General features: G+C 36.6%; 1 protein-coding gene across 7 annotated transcripts in view; it reads left to right on the top strand.

Moving 5' to 3' along the window:
* CENPK (centromere protein K) overlaps positions 1 to 20,291 on the top strand; it is a 97,499-nt gene that overhangs the window by 31,658 nt on the left and 45,550 nt on the right. For 3 of the 7 annotated variants that reach the window (XM_003899737.5, XM_009208506.4, XM_009208509.4), the window contains 5 exons: positions 8,639 to 8,721; positions 8,821 to 8,919; positions 9,254 to 9,380; positions 13,504 to 13,557; positions 16,415 to 16,816. In XM_003899737.5, the coding sequence (XP_003899786.1) occupies positions 8,639 to 8,721; positions 8,821 to 8,919; positions 9,254 to 9,380; positions 13,504 to 13,557; positions 16,415 to 16,573 (522 nt within the window). In that variant the 3' untranslated portion in view covers positions 16,574 to 16,816. The other 4 variants (XM_017959589.3, XM_017959588.3, XM_017959590.3 and 1 more) reach the window with 3 other exon arrangements.

Below are 20,291 nucleotides of genomic sequence, written 5' to 3'. Positions count from 1 at the left end.
TCCCAGCTACTTGGGAGGCTGAGGCAGGAGAATGGAATGAACCCAGAAGGCGGAGCTTACAGTGAGCTAAGATCGCGCCACTGGACTCTAGCCTGGGCAACAGAGCAAGACTCCATTTCAAAAAAAAAAAACCAAAAAGTTTATTCTCCTATAGCTGAAAAAGTTTATTAAAAAGTTTGTTCATACATAGTTGCAGGGAGAATTGAGCACATCTATGCAACTCTACTGGGAAAGAACTCCTGTAAGCTTATCCCGTGTGCCTTTTTCTTTGTCTATATTAATGTTTCCTCTCACTTTAACTCCAACAAAACAAAGTTCCACTTTTTTTAACTGCAGAACTTTAAAAAGGTTGAGAATCTAAGATCATGGTGTTGTTTCTGGTGAGGGAGGGCCATCTTACTGTATTATAGCACAGCAAAAGGATAGAAGGTGGAAATGAATACAAGAGACAGGAAAAGGGGGGTTGAACTGCTATGATAACTAACCTCCTCTGGCAATTATGGCATTAGTCATTTCATGAGGGTGGAGCCCCCAATTGCTTCCCAAAGACCCTACCTCTTAAAACCACCACAGTGGCAACCAAGTTTCTGTAGTCATGGAAATGTAAAGAATGGGTCAGGAATGGGAAAAAAGGACAATTGGAATAATAGAAGAAATAAAGCTAAACTCGAATTACGAAATTTTACTATTAGAGGTTGGAGAATATTAAAAAATAGAAGGCAAGAAATAAATAATACATGGACATTTTCTCAGAATAAAAGGTAATTATTCTCCTAACCCCCACCCCTATATACATATATTTTTTTCTTTGAAACAGGTTATTACTCTATTGCCCCGGTTGGAGTGTAGTAAGATTATAGCTGTCTCATCTCAAACTCCTGGGGTCAAATGATCTTCCTGCCTTAGCTTCCCAAGCAGCTAGGAGTACAGGTGTGTGCCACCATGCCTGGCTAATTTTTATATTTTTTATGTTTGTTTTTTCATAGAGGTGGGGTCTTACTGTGTTGTTCAGGCTGGTGTCAAATTCCTGGTCTCAAGCGGTCCTCCCACCTTGGCCTCCCAAAGTGCTGAGATTACACGCGTGAACCACTGTGCTTGGCTTAGATAATGATTCTTTACATTGAAAAAGATCCACCAAATTTCCAACACAATTTAGAATGACCCATGGTAGATGATCCAGCAAAATTTTTCCCTTTCGAGCAACTCTTAGCAACCCCAAACTAGCAACTGTAGCTTAGAGTGGCCAAAATCCAAACTTGATGCAGTGCCAGCATCCTTCCCAAAAACTTTCATTTTAGCTATTTTTCATTACAGTTAAAAATAAGAAGGGGATTGTATATTTAGCTTGCTTCTCATTTTACATTTTGTTGTATATTCAGTGAGCCAGCTCTACAGGAACTGGTTCTATGATTGTATATTTTACTAGTAACTTCTACCTACAGTAACTTACCGCAGTGCAGCTGTTGTTTTATACCATCGGTGACTTAGTAACCACCTGGCATCAGAGTTTACCCACCCTGTAATCCTTCCTTTTCTTAAACAGTGCTTTCCTCATGTTTCAGCTAGCAGGAGTTATTATAGCAAATCTCATTTGTAATGCTAGTTGGGTCAGAGTTTTCTCTAAGACTACCCTCAGGTGCAATGATTTGTGGGATAGACTCACTGGACTCGGAAGAACTGCTGTTCTCTTGGTTGCAGCTTATTAAAGTGAGAGAGAACATTACAGTGAACAAAGGAAAAGGCACATGGGATAAGCTTACAGGAATTCTTTCCCAGTAGAGTTGCATGGATGCACTTAATTCTCCCCGCAACTATGTGTGACATCTCATGTGGTGAGTTGGCAACCAGGGAATCTCACTTGAGCCTTGTTGTCTAGGGTTTTTATTGGGGGTCAGTCGGGTATGCATGCAGTGCTTGTGTGACTGACCTTAACTATGTATACTTCATCCACCTAGAATAAAAATGCATTCAACACAAATCACATAGTTATCATAAACTCTCTAATCAAACTGGTGCCATGTGACCCAAGGCTCTAGACATAGAAAAATGCTCATCAAGCAGAATATTCCAAGGGCTCAGAGCTTATTTTCAGGGAACTGACCAAGGGCAGTTCTGAAGACAGGCTTTAGTAATGTCAAGGTTTTTGCAATCTAGGCCTGCTGAGTTAACTCTTTACTGCACAATTGTCTTTTCACCTCCCTCCCTCTCTCTTTTCCTCTCTTCCTTCCGTCCTTGGCAGGGTTTTGCTCTGTCACTCAGGCTGCATTGCAGTGGCATCTCAGCTCATGTAGCCTTGACCTCAGGCTCAAGGGATTCTCCTACCTCAGCCTCCTGAGTACCTGGGACTATGGGTGTGCACCACCACATCTGGCTAAGTTTTGTATTTTTTTGTAGAGATGGGATTTGCCGTGTTTCCCAGGCTTGTGTGCACTCCTGGGCTCAAGTAATCTGCCTGCTTCAGCCTCCCAAAGCGCTGGAACTACAGGCATGAGCCACGGTGCCCGACTCCTTTTCACTTCCTCTGCGGTGTTTTGGAGAACTTAAGTTCCTAATTTGATTAACTCCAAACTCAAGTTTTCTATTAAGGTCTGAGCTCAAAATCTAAGAACTGTTTGCCCCATTCAGGGTCACAAAGATTTTCTCCTATGTTTTCTGTTTAAAAGTTTTTAAGTTTTAGGTTTCAGTATTTAGGTTCATGATCCATTTTGAGTTAATGTTTATGTGTATATAGTATGAGTTAGTGATATAGGGTCTTTTTTTTTTCATTTGGATACTGACTGTTTCAGCGGTATTTGTTGAAGAAACTGTCTTTTCTTTTTTGAATTTCCTTTACGCTTCTTTTGAAAATTAGTGACTATATATGTGTGTATCTATTTCTGAACTCTATTTTTCTCTATTCTGTGCTTTGGATATTTCTGTTTTTTTGTTCTGTGTTTCTGTCTTTAAGCCAATACCACATTATCTTTTTTACTGAAGCTTCAAAATAAGTCTTGAAATTAAGTATTATGAATTCTCTAACTTTGTTGTTCTTTTCAAAATTGTTTCATACTTCCATTAACTTTTAGAATTGGTTTGTCATTTTGCCCCATAAAAAGCTGGAACTTTCATTGAAATTTCCCTGAATCTATAGGTTAATTTGTGGAAGATTGCTATCTTTAACATATTTAGTCTGAATGCAGATCCATTAGCACTGTATCATCTTTGTATTTATTTAGGTCCCCATTTATTTGGTATTTAAAAATTTTGTCTCACTGGTATTTTGCAGTTTTCAGCATACAGGTCTAGCACATCTTTCGTCAAATTCATCATTTTAGTATTTCATAATTTTGACTATTAAAATGGTATTCTTTTAAATTTCAATTTTTGTTGTTGTTGAGACGGAGTCTCACTTTGTCACCCAGGCTGGAGTGCAGTGGTGCAATCTCGGCTCACTGCAAGCTCCACCTTCTGGGTTCACGCCATTCTCCTGCCTCAGCCTCCCGAGCAGCTGGGACTACAGGCGCCCGCCACCACGCCCAGCTAATTTTCTTTTTTATTTTTAGTAGAGACGGGGTTTCACCACGGTGGCCAGGATGGTCTCGATCTCCTGACCTTGTAATCTGCCCGCCTCGGCCTACCAAAGTGCTGGGATTACACATGTGCCTGGCCTTAAATTTCAATTTTTATTTATTACTAATAAATACAAATATAATTAATATTTATATATTGATTTTATATCCTTGAGAAACTTTTATTCTATATATTTATTATCTGAGATCAAACACAATTTTACATATTTTTTCCCTTCTGTATGATTTTTATATCTTTTTGGGGGGGTTATTTTGCTGTCCTAGAACTTGTACTTCAGTAAAATATTGAATAGAAATAGTAAGAATGGACATCTTTTCCTTATTCCTGAGGTTATCAGAAAACATTTGCCCTTTCACCATTAAGTGTGATGTTAGCAGTAGGTTTTTCATAGATACTTTTAATCAGATTGCAGAAATTTTCTTCTGTTACAGTTTATGAAGTTTTATTTTATCCTCCTACCCTCCCTCCCTTCCTCCCTCCCTTCTTCCCTTCCTTCCTCCCTTCCTCCCTTCCTCCCTTCCTCCCTTCCTTCCTTCCTTCCTCCCTTCCTGCTGTCCTTCTGTCCTTCTGTCCTTCCGTCCTTCTGTCTTTCCTTCCGTCATTCCCACTCTGTCGCCCAGGCTGGAGTGCAGTGGCACGATCTCAGTTCACTGCAATCTCTGCCTCCTGGGTTCAAGCAATTCTCCTGCCTCAGCCTCCCGAGTAGCTTGCATTACAGGCACCTGTCACCACTTTGGGCTAATTTATGTATTTTTAGTAGAGACGGGGTTTCATGTTGTTGGCCAGGCTGGTCTTGAACTCCTAACCTCGGTCCTTGGGCTCCCAAAGTGCTGGGATTATAGGCATGAGCCACCGCCCCTGGCCTAAGTCTTTTATTTTAAAATCACAAATTAATACTGAATTTGGTTACTTACTCTTCTTGAATTTATTGAGGTTATTAAATGTTTTTCTCCTTTTTAAAATCTGTTGATATGGTGAATTACATTGATTGATTTTTAAAATTGATTTTTTTTTTTTTTTTTTTTTTTGGAGATGGAGTTTCGCTCTTGTTGTCCAGGCTGGAGTGCAATGGCATGATCTTGGCTCACTGCAATCTCCACCTCCCAATTCAACCAATTCTCCTGCCTCAGCCTCCCAAGTAGCTGGGATTACAGGCATGCTCCACCACACCTGGCTAATTTTATATTTTTAGTAGAGACGGGGTTTCTCCATGGTGGTCAGGCTGATCTCAAACTCCCAACTTAGGTGATCGGCCTGCCTCAGCCTCCGAAAGTTGTGAGATTACAGGCATGACCCACCGCCCTCGGCCTTAAAATTGATTTTATCTGCTTGCTTAACTGCATATTCCTGTGATAAACCCCGCTTTGCCATAGTATATTAATCTTTCTTACTTATTGCTGAATGTAATTTGCTGAAATTTTATGAGATTTTTGCTTCTGTGTTCATGAGGTATATTGGTCTGTGGTTTTCTTTTTTGTGATGTCTTTGTTAGGCTTTAATACCAGCCTCATGGAACAAATTAGGAAGTATTCTCTTCTCTTCTAAAGAGTTTGTATAGAATAGAAATTTTTTATTCCTGACGTGTTTGTTTGAATTCTCAGATAAAACCATCTGGGCCTAAAATTTTCTCATAAACTGAATAAAAATTTAGAGATGAATAAAAATTTTCATCTGTGAAAATTTTTAATTAGAAATTTTGTAATTTTTAATTACAAATTCTGTTTCTCTGGAGCCAGATTTCTTATTTGTCTAAATGAGCTTTGGTAGCTTATGTCTCTCAAATAATTTATTTACCTGATTAGTGACAAGATTGTCCATAACGTTTCTCCATTATCATTTTAATGTTTGTAGTGATGTCACCTGTCTCATTTCTGATATTGGTGATTTATGTCCTCCTTCTCCCCACCCAGTAATTAATCTAATTTTATTGACCTCAAAAACCAATTTTCATTGCTTTTTCCTTATTTTTTATGTTGTACTGATTTAACTTCTTTGTTGTTATTATTTCCTCAACTTACTGTGGGTTTCATTTGCTCTTTTTTCATATTTCTTATGATAGAAGCTGAGGTTATTAATTTGTGAACTTTCTTTTCTTTTAAAATAGGCTTTTAGGCCAGGTGCAGTGGCTCACACCTGTAATCCCAGCACTTTGGGAGGCTGAGGTGGGCATATCACGAGGTCAGGAGATGGAGACCATCCTGGCCAATATAGGGAAACCATATCTCTACTAAAAATACAAAAATTAGCTGGGTGTGGTGGCACGCACCTGTAGTCCCAGCTACTTGGGAGGCTGAAGCCAGATAACCTCTTGAACCCGGGAGGCGGAGGTTGCAGTGAGCCAAGATAGTGCTGCTGCACTCCAGCCTGGCAACAGAGCGAGATTCTGTCTCAAAAAAAAATAGATTTTTAGTGGTCTGAATTATCATCTGAGTACTGCTTTTGCTTCATCCCAGAAATCTTGATGTTGCATGTCATTTGTTTGGGGGATGAAAAAATAAAAGACAAATTTTGATGTTAATGTTTTTATTTCTACTCAGTTACAATAATTAACTATTTTCCTATTGGTTGCTTCTTTGACCCATGGATTATTTAGAAGTATGTTTTTGGTATCCAAATGGTTGCAAAGTTTTCTAGATACCTTTCTATTATTTTTCAATTTAATGCCATTGTTAGACCATATTTAATATAATCAATATGGTTGCATTGAAAGATGTGTTATTGATTTATATTTTTGGGTGGGGAGGGAGGGTTGGGAGCAGAGGATCTTGCTCGATTGCCCAGGCTGGGTGCAGTGTTGATATCATAAATCACTGCAGCCTTGAACTCCTGGCCTCAAACAACCTTTTCACCTTAGCCTCCTAAAGTGATAGAATTACAGGAATGAGTTACCAGGCTTGGCCTTGATTTATCTTTCTTTTCATCCTACTGTTTTTCTGTTCCTGTTTTTTCCTTTTCCCACTTTCTTGGATTGTGTGTGATGTTGTTGTTGATTGTGTGTGGTGGTGGTGGTGGTGGTGTCGTCGTCGTCGTCGTCTTTGTTGAGGCAGGGTCTTGCTCTGTTAACCAGGCTGGCATGCAGTGGTATGATCTCAGCTCATTGCAGCCTGCACCTCCTGGCCTCATGTGATCCTCCTGCCTCAGCCTTCCAAGTAGCTGGGACTACAGGCTTGTGGCATCATGCCTGGCTAATTTTTGTATTTATTTATAGAGACAGGGTTTTGCCATGTTGCCCAGGCTGGTGTCTAATTATCAGTATTGGCTTATTAGTTATTTCTTTTCTTTTTTTTTTTCATAGTTACTTTAGGGTTTGTAATATACATGTTGAACTTACCTGATTTATGTTTAAAAAGAGCTAATGGAAACCCTTGTGATCAGGAGAATGGAACACTAGTGCTTATTGTAATTCTCTTTGGTCTTCTTTGTTGTTCCTGAAATCCCTCAAGCATACTTTTGCCTCCTGGCCTTAGTACTTAACTATTCCCTTTCCCTGGAACATTCTTTTGCTAGAGAATAACACGATGTTTTCCTTTGTCTTCTTTCTCTGTTTTTTTTTTTTTTTTTTTTTTGAGTCAGAGTCTCACTCTGTCACCCAGGCTGGAGTATAGTGGTTCAATCCCGGCTCACTACAACCTCCGCCTCCCGGGTTGAAGCGATTTTCCTGCCTCAGCCTCACGAGTAGCTGGGACTACAGGCGCCCACCACCACTCCCGGCTGATTTTTGTATTTTTAGTAGAGACAGGGTTTCACCATCTTGGCCAGGCCAGTCTCGATCTCCTGACCTTGTGATCCACCCGCCTCGGCCTCTCAAAGTGCTGGGATTACAGGCTTGAGCCACTGCACCTGGCCTTTCTCTATTACTTAAATGTTACCTGATCAGAGAAGTCTTCTCATATCATACTACCTAAAACGTCCATTTCTTGCTCTTCATGCCTTTACTTTTATTTTGATTTTTTTTTTCTTTATGACACTTGACCATTGCTGGAGTAAATGTCTGAATTCCTCTTTGTTCTGTTCACCTTTGCATCTCTCCCTCCTTCAGCAATGCCTAATAGTCAATGATTGATCACAAATTTGATTGAATGATTGATTGAATAAATATTGAATGAGTGAGTCATTTGTGTCTGTTTTGTACAGTCTCCTTAGAAAAGGTACCTGGGGCTGGGCAAGGTGGCTCACACCTGTAATCCCAGCACTTTGGGAGGCTAAGGCAGGTGGATCACAAGCTCAGGAGTTTGAGTCCAGCCTGGCCAATATGGTGAAACCTAGTCTGTACTAAAAATACAAAAATTAGCTGGGCGTGGTGTGGTGCGCCTGTAATCCCAGCTACTCGGGAGGTTGAGGCAGGAGAATCATTTGAACCCGGGAGGCAGAGGTTGGTTGCAGTGAGCCAAGTTCACACCACTGCACTCCAGCCTGGGCGACAAAGCAAGACTCCGTCTCAAAAAATAAAAATGAAAAAGAAAAGAAAAGGTACCTGGGCCAGGCGCGGTCGCTCACGCCTGTAATCCCAGCACTTTGGGAGGCTGAGGCGGGCGGATCATGAGGTCAGGAGATGGAGACTATCCTGGCTAACATGGTGAAACCCCATCTCTACTAAAAACACAAAAAATTAGCCTGGCATGGTGGCGGGCGCCTGTAGTCCCAGCTACTGGAGGAGGCTGAGGCAGGAGAATGGCGTGAACCTGGGAGGCGGAGCTTGCAGTGAGCTGAGATGGCACTACTGCACTCCAGCCTGGGTGACAGAGCGAGACTCCGTCTCAAAAACAACAAGAAAAGAGAAAGTACCTAATCTCTGATTACTGAAAACACACCATTATCTTGCCTTTCAATATGAAATTAAAATTTACTGCTCAAAACCCCTTCTGATATTTTTGAATTTAACCATAGAATATTACCACAAATTTAGCACCTATTGTATATTTACCTTTTCAAATGCTTTCTGCTAGGCTTTTTTACTACTGATGTCTGACTGGAAGTATCCTGGACCACTATGTAAATTTGACTGTTGTTCAGAAATAAAACTGTAAGATTAAAGACTAAGCAATTAATTTGAATTATTTTATTCTAGTTCCAAAAGCTGAGACAAGATCTTGAAATGGTACTGTCCACTATGGAGTCAAAGAATGAAAAGTTAAAGGAAGACTTAGAAAGGTATGTTTATGTTATAATTACTATTAATCATTCATATGCATTAAGTGGCCTTTAAAGTTTTATTTAGATATTGCTTGTTTTGTTTTTCCATGTCAAAAGAGAACAACGGTGGTTGGATGAGCAGCAACAGATAATGGAATCTCTTAATGTACTACACAGTGAATTGAAAAATAAGGTCGAAACATTTTCTGAATCAAGGTATTAATTTTATGTTCTAGGTTTTTAAAATAGGAAAAGTATTTTATTTTTTGCGTTACATGAAACATAGATGAAGTTAATTTTACCAGGAATCAGGAGTCTTGGCCTAACTTTTGTTAACTATTAGCTATTATATGATATTTTATGAGTGACTTGACTGTACCTTTGGTTTCTCTACTTGTTATATACACAATATTATTTTCAAAAAGGTAGTTATTTGGTTTGAGCAAATGAAGTTTTAACAAAGTTTTCGATCAACTTCATGAATAACTAGTTACATGTGCATATGTGTTTTATCAGTTAAATGTTTCTCTTAATTTTTTGAATCTATTAGAGTCTTTAATGAGCTGAAAACTAAAATGCTTAATGTAAAAGAATATAAGGAGAAACTCTTGAGTACCTTGGGCAAGTTTCTAGAAGACCATTTTCCTCTGCCTGATAGAAGTGTTAAAAAGAAAAAGGTAAGTTTTAGAGAAGACATTTATATAAATTACCATATTTGAAATTATTTTAGGTGGGTTTAGAAGCATATTTTCTTATTTAGTTCAAAGGTATGCACATGTATGGAAATATGCCATTATCACATTATATTTATTGAAACACTAGAAGCAACCTAATTATTCAATAAAATGGGATTAAGTATATGTATAGTTTTTTGGAGGGGGCGGGGGGACAGAGTCTCTGTCACTCAGGCTGGAGTTCAGTGGTGTGATCTCAGCTCACTGCAACCTCTGCCTCCTGGGTTCAAGTGATTCTCGTGTCTTAGCTTTCAGAGTAGCTGGAACTACAGGTGTGCGCCACCACGCCCAGCTAATTTTTTGTATTTGTAGTAGAGAGGGGATTTCACCAAGTTGCCCAGGCTGGTCTTGAACTCCTGAGCTCAGGCAGTCTGCCCACCTCGGCCTCCCAAGTGGGACGATTAGATGTTAGGATTACAGGTGTGAGCCACTGCACCCAGCCAGAGTATATTTTTCATATTATATCCATATGATGGGAGTAAGTCAACTTGTCATATAATGTATTGAACACCTTCAGAGAAGTTAATGAAATACAACTAATTGTTGAACAAATAAAACCCTGATGGTTAAATTGTTTGAATCTAATTTATGTTTAAAAAAATTGATAGTGCTTATGTCTGAGAGCTAGGATTGTAGGTGGTTTTTTTGCTTTTCACAATTTTTTCAATTTTCTGTGATGAGTATGTACAACTTTTTAAATCAAAAGAATGATGTTTAAAATTTGTTACAGATTATTGTAAGTTATTGACTATTTTAATAGTAGCTATAATGAAATAAACCTTTTCTGAAAAAGCGAATAAATATTTTATTGAGTGGCAGAAGATTGTGAACAGTTCTTATATATATATACATATGGTGTTAAGACTTTTTTGAAATTGGAGTAATCATTGAATAATAATATGTTTAGTTTAATCATTTTCGGCATAAAATCTTTCATGTCTTCTTAGGGAATGAAGTCTGTAAACTTCTTAGAAATCTCTTCATTAGGATTTATACTGTGGACTTCTGTCTCCTCAGCCTCATTTCCCAACATTCATCCATCTCTTACGTGAATCCATTCAGCTGTGTCACCAGTTGACCTCTCACTTTTTTGTGGCTTACACATTGTTTTTTCTGCCTAGGTTAAAACCCTTCCAATCTGTTGAGGGTGGCAGATTCCTACTTAAGACAGTTCAAACATCTTTTGAGTGAAACATATGAAATTTAGGTGTTCTTTTATTTATTTATTTTTAATTTTTATTTATTTTTATTTTTGGGGACTGAGTCTTGCTCTGTCACCCAGGCTGCAGTGCAATGGCATGATCTCTGCTCACTGCAACCTCTGTCTCCCAGGTTCAGGCGATCAATTCTCCTATCCTAGCCTCCCGAGTAGCTGGGACTACAATTACATGCCACCACACCCAGCTAATTTTTTTTGTATTTTTAGTAGAGACAGGGTTTCACCGTGTTGTCAAGGCTGGTCTCAAACTCCTGACCTCAGTTGATCCTCCCGCCTCAGCCTCCCAAAGTGCTAGGATTACAGGCATGAGCCACCACACCTGAGCTATTGATTGATTTTTTTAGAGACGAGGTCTTGCTATGTTGCCCAGGTTAGACTTGAACTCCTGGGTTGAAACTATCCTCCTGCCTCAGCCTCCACACAACAGGTACTACAGATGTGAGCTACTGAACCTGGCTCTAGGTGTCCTTTTATTAACACTTTTCAAATGATTTTGTTAGTGTTATTTATGTGTATCTCTCCCTTCACCCCCATGCCCTGTGAGCTACTTGATGTGTTCAGTTCATCTTTGTATCTCTTCTATCTTGCATATCTTTTATATAGAGCCTTCTCAGTTCATATTTATTGAATGGATGTGACTATAATAAGAAAAGGAGAAAAAGTTCTGTTTGTTTTTGTTTTTACTATCTGTGTTCTTTTTACTCTTCCCTTTCTTATAATTGTCTATAGGCTTTACATTTGTTATGGACTGTGTCTTCCATTCTATTATTGTTTTTTACCTCTTATTTATTTGTAAAAGTATGACAGCCTTCTTTTGACCATTTCATTAAAGTCATGATTCCTTGCCTCTTCATGACCTTAATCTTGCAATAACTCGCTGATGTATTTTCTGGTCCCAGTCTCCTCCATTTTTTTCAACTTTTTTTGGTTGCTTTTGCTCCACTAATAGAACCGGAGGTTTGAGGCATCCTTAAAAGGAAGCTTGATTACCATGAGCCATTTTGGGGTCATTACGTCAGATTTGATAACCTCACTTCTTTTTTCCAAGATAATACTAATCCTAATCAGAAAGTTATGAATTAGGATTAGTATTATCTTGGAACTTTCTAGCAGCTTCCTTTAGAGTCTGTCCTGTTGAACATTTTTAACAATAACTTAGGTAAAGAGATAGAATATATGGCTATCAAAGTTTACAAATGACGTGAAAGTAAGAGGGCTAGATAGTAAATATGTTGGATGACGGAATAAAGACTATTTCTTAGCTAGTTAGGAACTAAGGCAAATAAAATAGGATGATGTTTAAGTGGAAATACAGAGGATATCTATGTTTAAAACTTTATAGAATAAGGAAGACTTTTTTAGCTAGATATATGAAAAATACTTTGGCATTTTAGATGATAGTATTCTCAGAAGTCCACAAGGAAAAAAATAGACGTCTAAAAGCTAATACCATCTTAAATTTAATGTATAGAATTCTGGTCTCCGTAATTATGAAAGTGGGTGTTCTTTTTTTGTCTTCGGTAGTCAAATCACACCTAGATCATTGTGGGAGACTAGATGAAGGAAAACAAAAGACAAATTAGAGCACATTCAGAGAATAATCATGGTATTGAGAAGCCTCAAATTTGTGCCATATGAAAAATATTCAGGTGGGGTGTGGTGGCTCACACCTGTATTCCCAGCACTTTAGGAAACTAAGGTGGGAGGATTACTTGAAGCCAAAAATTTGAGACCAGTTTGGACAACGTAGCAAGACCCTGCCTCTACAAAACAAACAAATTTAAACGAAAACATTACTGTGTCATATGCTTGTAGTTCCAGCTACTCGGAAGGCTGAGGTGGGAAGATAGCTTGAGCCCAGGAAGTCAAGGCTGCAGTGAGCTATGATGGCACCACTGCACTCCAGCCTGGGTGACAGAGTGAGACCCCGTCTCCAAAAAAAAGAAAAAAATAATTGAAGAAACAAATGGTGATTAATGTGAAAAAGAGAAGACTTGGGCCTTATAATAGCAGTCTTCAAATATTTGAGGAACTCTTGGATAGAATTGGAGTGAGATTTGTTCTCTGTCATTCCAAGGAAGAAACAACTAATGATTTAACATGACAAACTGTCAAGAGCTATAGAAAGATGATTAAGTCTCTCATAAGAGCAAGTTTCCTGTACTGAAACTGCATAAATATACTCTAGAATGTCATTTGGGGAGTTTTTATTGGGGGATTTAAATACTAAATTTTTTATATGATTATATATAATGTGTATATCTATTATATGTTTATGGATAGTTTTAATTGTATCTTCCAGTTACTATAAAAGTTTTCACTGTCTTAGAAGATATTTCCACTGCATTTTTATGAATCTGACTTAAATACAATAACATTTACTTTCAGAATTTTTTGTCACTTAATTATGAATATTTGATTTTAGTTACTTTATACCATTACAACTAAAAAATACTAATTTTAAAACTCTTGGCCAAGCATGGTGGCTCATGCCTGTAATCACAGCATTTTGGGAGGCCAATGTGGGCAGATCACCTGAGGTCAGGAGCTCCAGACCAGCCTGGCCAAGATGGTGAAACCTTGTATCTACTAAAAATACAAAAATTAGCTAGGCGTGGTGGTGGGAGCGCCTGTAATCCTACCTACTCGGGAGGCTGAGGCAAGAGAATCACTGGAACCCGGGAGGCGGAGGTTGCAGTGGACTGAGATTGGCCATTGCACTGCAGCCTGGGCGCCAAGAGCGAAACTCTCTCAAAAATAAAATAAAAGTCTTGTAAAAACAGTCCAATATTTCACCATTGGCAGAACTGAAGTGGTAATTGTTTGTTATTCACATTTCTCTTGAAGAAAAACATTCAAGAATCAACTGTACAGCTGATAACACTGCATGAAATGTTAGAGGTAAGTGTTTTGTGTACTTTGTCTTGTCTTGAAGCTGTCTCTTAATTAGTTATTTGTGAACAATTATACTCAGACTTGAAAAACAAGAAATAATTCTTAAAGTATTCATCATTCTTTATTAAATATATTTGTAATAATATATCTTTGGTATAAAATTAGTTTCTGTTCCCTGTATAGTACTGAGAGGAATATTGTTATTTTTAAAATAATGTTAATTTAAGGTCTATCTCTTAATCATATTCCCAAGATTTATTACAGGTAAAGTTTTTATCTAGGTATGAGCTGACAGGGTGAAAAAAAATTTTTAATGATGTCATCTAATATTTACATAGTAAAATTCTATGCTGTTACATTGACTCTTTAATTGGTAGCTCTGTACTCTGTATAAAATACATAATGAACTTAAAGATTCCTTCCACAAAGTTGTAGGAATTGTACAATTTAAAAAAAAATAACATCAGTCTCTTTTCTTGTAATGTAAGTACTGAGTTTTCCAACTTTCTCTGACTTGACATATACCTTGTTTTATAAATATCTTCGACCTTTTCAAAAATGTTTTTGAACCTCAACCATATTATCAATTATTTTAAATACTTTGGAAGATCTTGATATGACAGTTCATGACAAATTGGGCAGAAAGGAAAATGAAATAGTGTATGAAGAACAGGGTATTTACCAATTAGTGTACCCCCTTTTAAAATTATTGGTAAATTTTGAAGAAAGAGTGATTTCAGAAAATGTGTTTCATTTAACTTAATGAACTAGGTGTTAAAGTCTCTTTTTGCCCAGCTGACAAGTTTTGGTTCCTCAGGATTTAATACAGAATATTATTGCTTTGAAAAGCAAAATACAAATATATATTAGATTTGTAATTAGAATATTTTAACATATTTCTAGCTACTCTAGTTTATGCTGAAACTAAATTGTCTATAGTTTCTCATGGATGACTTAACTTTTTTTTTTTAAATGAAAATTGTCAGTCATGGAAATACTGAAAGGTATTACATGTATAATTTTTTAGTAGTGTACATAGTATGTACCATATGTGTTAGGCCATTCTTGTATTGCTGTAAAGAAATACCTGAGACTGTATAATTTATAAAGAAAAGGAGTTTAATTGGCTCATGGTTTGCAGGCTGTACAAACATGACACTGGCATCTGCTCAGCTTCTAGGGAGGCCTAAGGGAGCTTTTACTCATAGCAGAAGGTGAATCAGGAGCAGACAGTTTACATGGCCAGAGTGGGAGCAAGAGGGAGGGGGAAAGGTACCACACACACTTTTAAGGAACCAGATCTTGCAAGAACTCACTGTCATGAGGACAGCACCAAGGGGATATGCTAAAGCATTCGCGAGAAATTCACCCTGATGATCCAATCACCTCCCACCAGGCCCCACCTCCAACACTGGGGATTACATTTCAATATGAGATTTGGCAGGGGATACACCTAAACTATGTCAGCATATAAAACTTAGCATTAGAATCCTAAGTTTGTCTCCAAGGCTCATATTGTCAGTGATAAAGGAACTAATATTAAAACTGCAGTTAGGTTAAAAATAATATGATTAAAATTAGAAATGCAAAATAGGAAAGATTTGTACTAAAATAAGCCATTTGTACTAAAATAAGCCATTGCTCTAAAATACAATTAATATTTAGTTCTGTATTATGGTACTCAAAAGAAATGAGGCCAAAGCTTTTTTCCTCCCATGGGATGTGGGACATGAAATAATTAATAATAGTTGAAAATTTTATTTCAAGAAATAAGGTATTACAAAATTTTATTGAGATTAGAGCTTGATGGATTAATTTGATTTATTTCTATGGCACTTTGTAATTGTATAAATTATGCCTTTTCTTTTCCATGTTCCTTAAAATAATAGCATCTTTCAGTTAAAAATTTGGCCTGACAAATTTTTGAGATGCGGAGGTAATTTTGAGATATGGAGTCTAATCCAAGATCCACCACTGATTATGTGCCCCTGAGGAATCCCTTAACTCTTCTGAGTTCTAGTTTTGTAATTTGTGAAGGCACTGGAAGATAGCTGAGGAGGCAAAATAATAATTGATCTACATTTAGCGTTTTTCACTGTATTTCATAACATTAGTATTCAAACAATTGTAAATACTTCTTTCTTCAGAAGACTTTTATAATAGCATTGGATTTGGGAAAGACAGCTGATTCTCACTTCACATTAGCAAGCTTTCCCAAGCTTGTTTGATCACAGAACTCTGTTTTTCAGGAACTAAGAACATCTTCAGGGAGACTAATTCTATGGAATGCAGTTTGGAAAATGCTAGCCTATATAATTTAATACAAATAATAAAAATTCAATTTGTGGTTGTAATTCCACAATATCCTTAATGAAGATCAGGGATACTCAGGATGAAGCTGAAGGAAGCGATGGTGATAAAATTGAATCTTATAAATATTTATCGGAAGAATAGGTGTTTTGTGGAGGACAGGACCAGTGATTTTTCCCTCAAATATTAAGACACACTTGCTCACTTTCTTTTTAACTTTTTTGTGTTTTTTGTGAAATATTAATTTTTTAAGATTTTTGTCTTCATCCTAAAGAAGATATTAATCCCAAGAGAAGTGGGAGAATTGTAAATTCTTTCTTACCAATTTTTAGGAAATGTTTTTCTAAATTAAAGATGCAAAACTTCACTTTAAAGTTTTTTTCATTAGCTAATACCCGTAGTCCTTTCAAAAAGGAAATTCAAATTTGTAGATTAAAAGTATTAAACAGTTGTTGAAAAAGAAAAGAGGTCAGTATTCTTTGACAAAAACTTTATTATAGCTGTATTGACTTTTTCCCAAGTAAAGTATATTTTGAATGATATTTTCTCCTAGATTCTTATAAATAGATTATTTGATGTTCCACATGATCCATATGTCAAAATTAGTGATTCCTTTTGGCCACCTTATGTTGAGCTGCTGCTGCGTAATGGAATTGCCTTGAGACATCCAGAAGATCCAACTCGAATAAGATTAGAAGCTTTCCATCAGTAAAAGGATGTTTTCTTTTTTCACACAGTAAAAAAATCTTATCATTCAAGGATATTGGAACCACAGGACTATTTGGATAAAAAACATTATTTGCAAATTAATGCACATAGTCCATCTTCCTTTTATTGCTGAATGGCATGTGCTGCCATCTATTATTCATTTTTAAATGATCCTTTCTTCAATCAGTGCTTTGGTGTTTTAAACTATATGGAGAAGAATGCAGGTAGATAATATTCTAGGCATAAAACATTTAATATACCTTACTTCATGCAATATTCTTTGGAAAATTCTTTGTTGATTTATTATATTCCTAATATAATGTTTTCTTAAAATGTATAACAATATCTTTCATGCATTTTGAGTTCCAATTGGTGCTTCTTTATATTTAGAAATTATAATGGGAAGGTCATTTAATTTGTGGATGGTTTTAAAATTGAGGTAATACCTGATGTAGAAGCTGGCATAATTTAAAAGTATTTAGCAAATTGTTTCATATGTACTGCCTTATTTCTAGCTTTGTTTAAAATTGGAATATGAAAAACTGATGGATAAAGCTAGCATAAAATTGATATTTTAGTTTGTATTATTCATATACCATGTAACCTTATATATTAATCTACTCTTGATTCTGCTAATTATTACCAACAAAATTGTATTCATGACATTTTATTAATCCTCTATGAATTTTCTTTAAATAAAATTATTTCTAAAAATCTCTAGCAATTGGTGATGTGGGATATTTTTATAAGTAGCAAATACTTTTTAAAGCTGGATAAATTAAGATATAGGACTCATTTAGTATTGCATACAAGCTAAACTAGAGAATCCTAAATCCATTAATATCATTAGTTTTCTAAGAGAAATTTGTTACTTTTTTACTTGAAAGTGCTTCCTACTGTATATTATCCAAGTTCCTTGCTTACCTTAATTGCTTCATATTTTCTAAAGTAAACAAATAATATTTGAAGTATACCAATCCCTCTGTAGAAAATACAAATACTATTATATTTTAGGGAATGTAACTCTTTTAGGGGAAGATGATACATAAAGTACCTCCTAGAATACTCGAGTTGGATATTGAAGGGGTGAGCAACTTTTTACTCTTTGAAGTAACTGGAGAGGGAAGAAATGGCAGTGTAGGTCTGACAAGAATTCTTCAGAGCAGGTGGTACTGTTGTCCATGAATTACTAGCAAAACACTTTTGGTGTTTGCTAATGAAAACATTAAAAATATGTAAATCGAGCCAGACATGATGGCTCACGCCTGTAATGCTAGCACTTTCGGAGGCTGAGGTGGGTGGATCACTTGAGGTCAGGAGTTCGAGACCAGCCAGGCCAACATGGTGAAACCCTGTCTTTACTAAAAATACCAAAAATTAGCTGGGTGTGGTGGTGCACACCTGTAATTCCAGCTACTTGAAGGCTGAGGCAGGAGAATCGCTTGAACCTGGGAGACAGAGGTTGCAGTGAGCCAAGATTGCGCCGCTGCACTCCAGCCTAGGTGACAAGATCAAAACTCCGTCTCAAAAGAAAAAAAAAAAAAAGCAATCCTTATGCTTGCAGTGTCTACCAATAGACCGCATTTTTCTAAAAGTTTATATGGGGTATGTCAGTAGGCTACCAACTGCTAAATGTAGTGGTATCAAATACTTTATTGCATTTTATGACATGCTGATTCAAAAATTAGTAAGTGAAAAGTTGCTAATGGCTTATTTTTAATATTCTTAATACTTTTCCTAGATTATTGTTTATCCTACAACTTTGTTTTGATGGAATCTTGCCTTTTTTTTTAGCTTGCAGAGATGTAAAATTTTTAATTTATTTTTTATTATACAAGAAATAAATGCAGATATTACAGATAAAAGTGAAATGTCCTTTGATATTTCCTATCTAGGTCGTCCTCTCTGCCTTGGGGTAACCACTATTTGATACATGCTGTTATTTTTCATGTTACATAATTATTCTCTTCTATCATTTGACTGTGTCCAGAAGTTTGTCCATTTTAATCTTGTTTTGCAACAATCAGAGAGCCAGTTCACATGATGGTAGATTGTTACATATCTGTTTAATCCTGATAAGAGAGCAGAGACAATGGAATTGTACAGGATGCTAGATTAAACTTAGAGAAGGCAGAAAAGTGGAAGACAAGAACAAAAGAAGAGCAATTAATAGAAAACATTAACAGATATAGTAATTTATATCAATCAGTTTAAATGTGAGTTGTCTAAATACACAAATACACAGATACTGTCACAGAAGATTAAAAAACAAGACTAAACAAGAAATCCACTTTAAATACAAAGATGGAGAAAGATACATCACGTGTTAATGGACTGAATGTTCATGTTCCCCCTGTTCCCCAAATTTGTATGTTGAAGCCCTAACCCCCAGTGTGATAGTATTTGGAGATAGGGATCTTGGAAGATAATTAAGGTTAGGTGGCACCATGACTAACATAAGGTTAGTGTCCTTATAAGAAGGGACACAGAGAGCTTGCTCTCTTTGCCATGTGAAGATACGACTAGAAGGTAGCTGTCTACAAATGAGAAAGCCTTCCCCAGAAATTGTGATGACACCCTGATCCCAGACTTCCAGTCTTCAGAAATTTGAGAAAAAGAAAATTTATGTTGTTTAAGTCACCTAGTGTATGGTATTTTGTTAGGGTAGCCTAGATAGACTAACATATCAAACTACACTCATGAAAAGAAAGCTGGCGTAGCTATATTAATTTCATACAAAGCTGACTTCAGAACAAGGAAAATGATCAAGCATGGTGATAAAGGGGTAATTAACTTTTAATAAAAGACACCATAGAATGTATGTCTTTAACTACAAAGGAATTAAATTAGAAAATACCTGGAAAATCCCAAAATACTTGTAGATTAAGGAGCGCACTTTTAAACACATAGGTCAAAGAAGTCTCAAGAGAAAATATATTTTGAAATAAATGAAAATACAAATTATCAAAATTTGTGAGATGCGACTGGGCGCGGTGGATCATGCCTGTAATCCCAGCACTTTGGGAGGCCGAGGCGGGTGGATCATGAGGTCAGGAGTTTGAGACCATCCTGGCTAACACGATGAAACTTCATGTCTACTAAAAATACAAAAAATTAGCTGGGCATGGTGGCGGGCACCTGTAGTCCCAGCTACTTGGGAGGCAGAGGCAGGAGAATGGCATGAACCTGGGATGTGGAGCATCCAGTGAGCGGAGATGGCACCACTGCACTCCAGCCTGGGGAACAGAGCGAGACTTTGTCTCAAAAAAAAAAAAAAAAAATTGTGAGATGCAGCAAAAGCAGTGGCTAGAGGGAAATTTATAGTATTGAATGCATATATTGGAAAACGTTAAAGATCTAAAATCAATTACTACTTTAGGAAATTAGAAAAAGAGCAAATTAAATGCAAAGTAAGCAGAAGAAATAGAGTAGAAATCAATAAAATTGAAACAAAAACAATAGAGAAATTCAGTGAAACAAATGAAATTCAATGAAAAGTTAAAATTTATAAAACTTCCTGCCATAACAAAAGAAAAAACAAAAATTACTAAAATCTGAAATGAAAAGAGGTGCCATTATTATTACTCTTCTTCTGAACATTAGGACATTAGAAGGATAATAAAGGAATGTTATGAGCAATTCTGAGTGCACAAATTTGATAACAGATGAAATGGACCAATTTTGTGAAAGACACAACCTACCAAAACTTACACAAGGAGAAA

Source organism: Papio anubis, chromosome 5 (genome assembly GCF_008728515.1).
Source record: "Papio anubis isolate 15944 chromosome 5, Panubis1.0, whole genome shotgun sequence".
NCBI classification, from domain to species: domain Eukaryota; kingdom Metazoa; phylum Chordata; class Mammalia; order Primates; family Cercopithecidae; genus Papio; species Papio anubis.
This window is presented reverse-complemented; position numbering and strand designations above follow the sequence as displayed.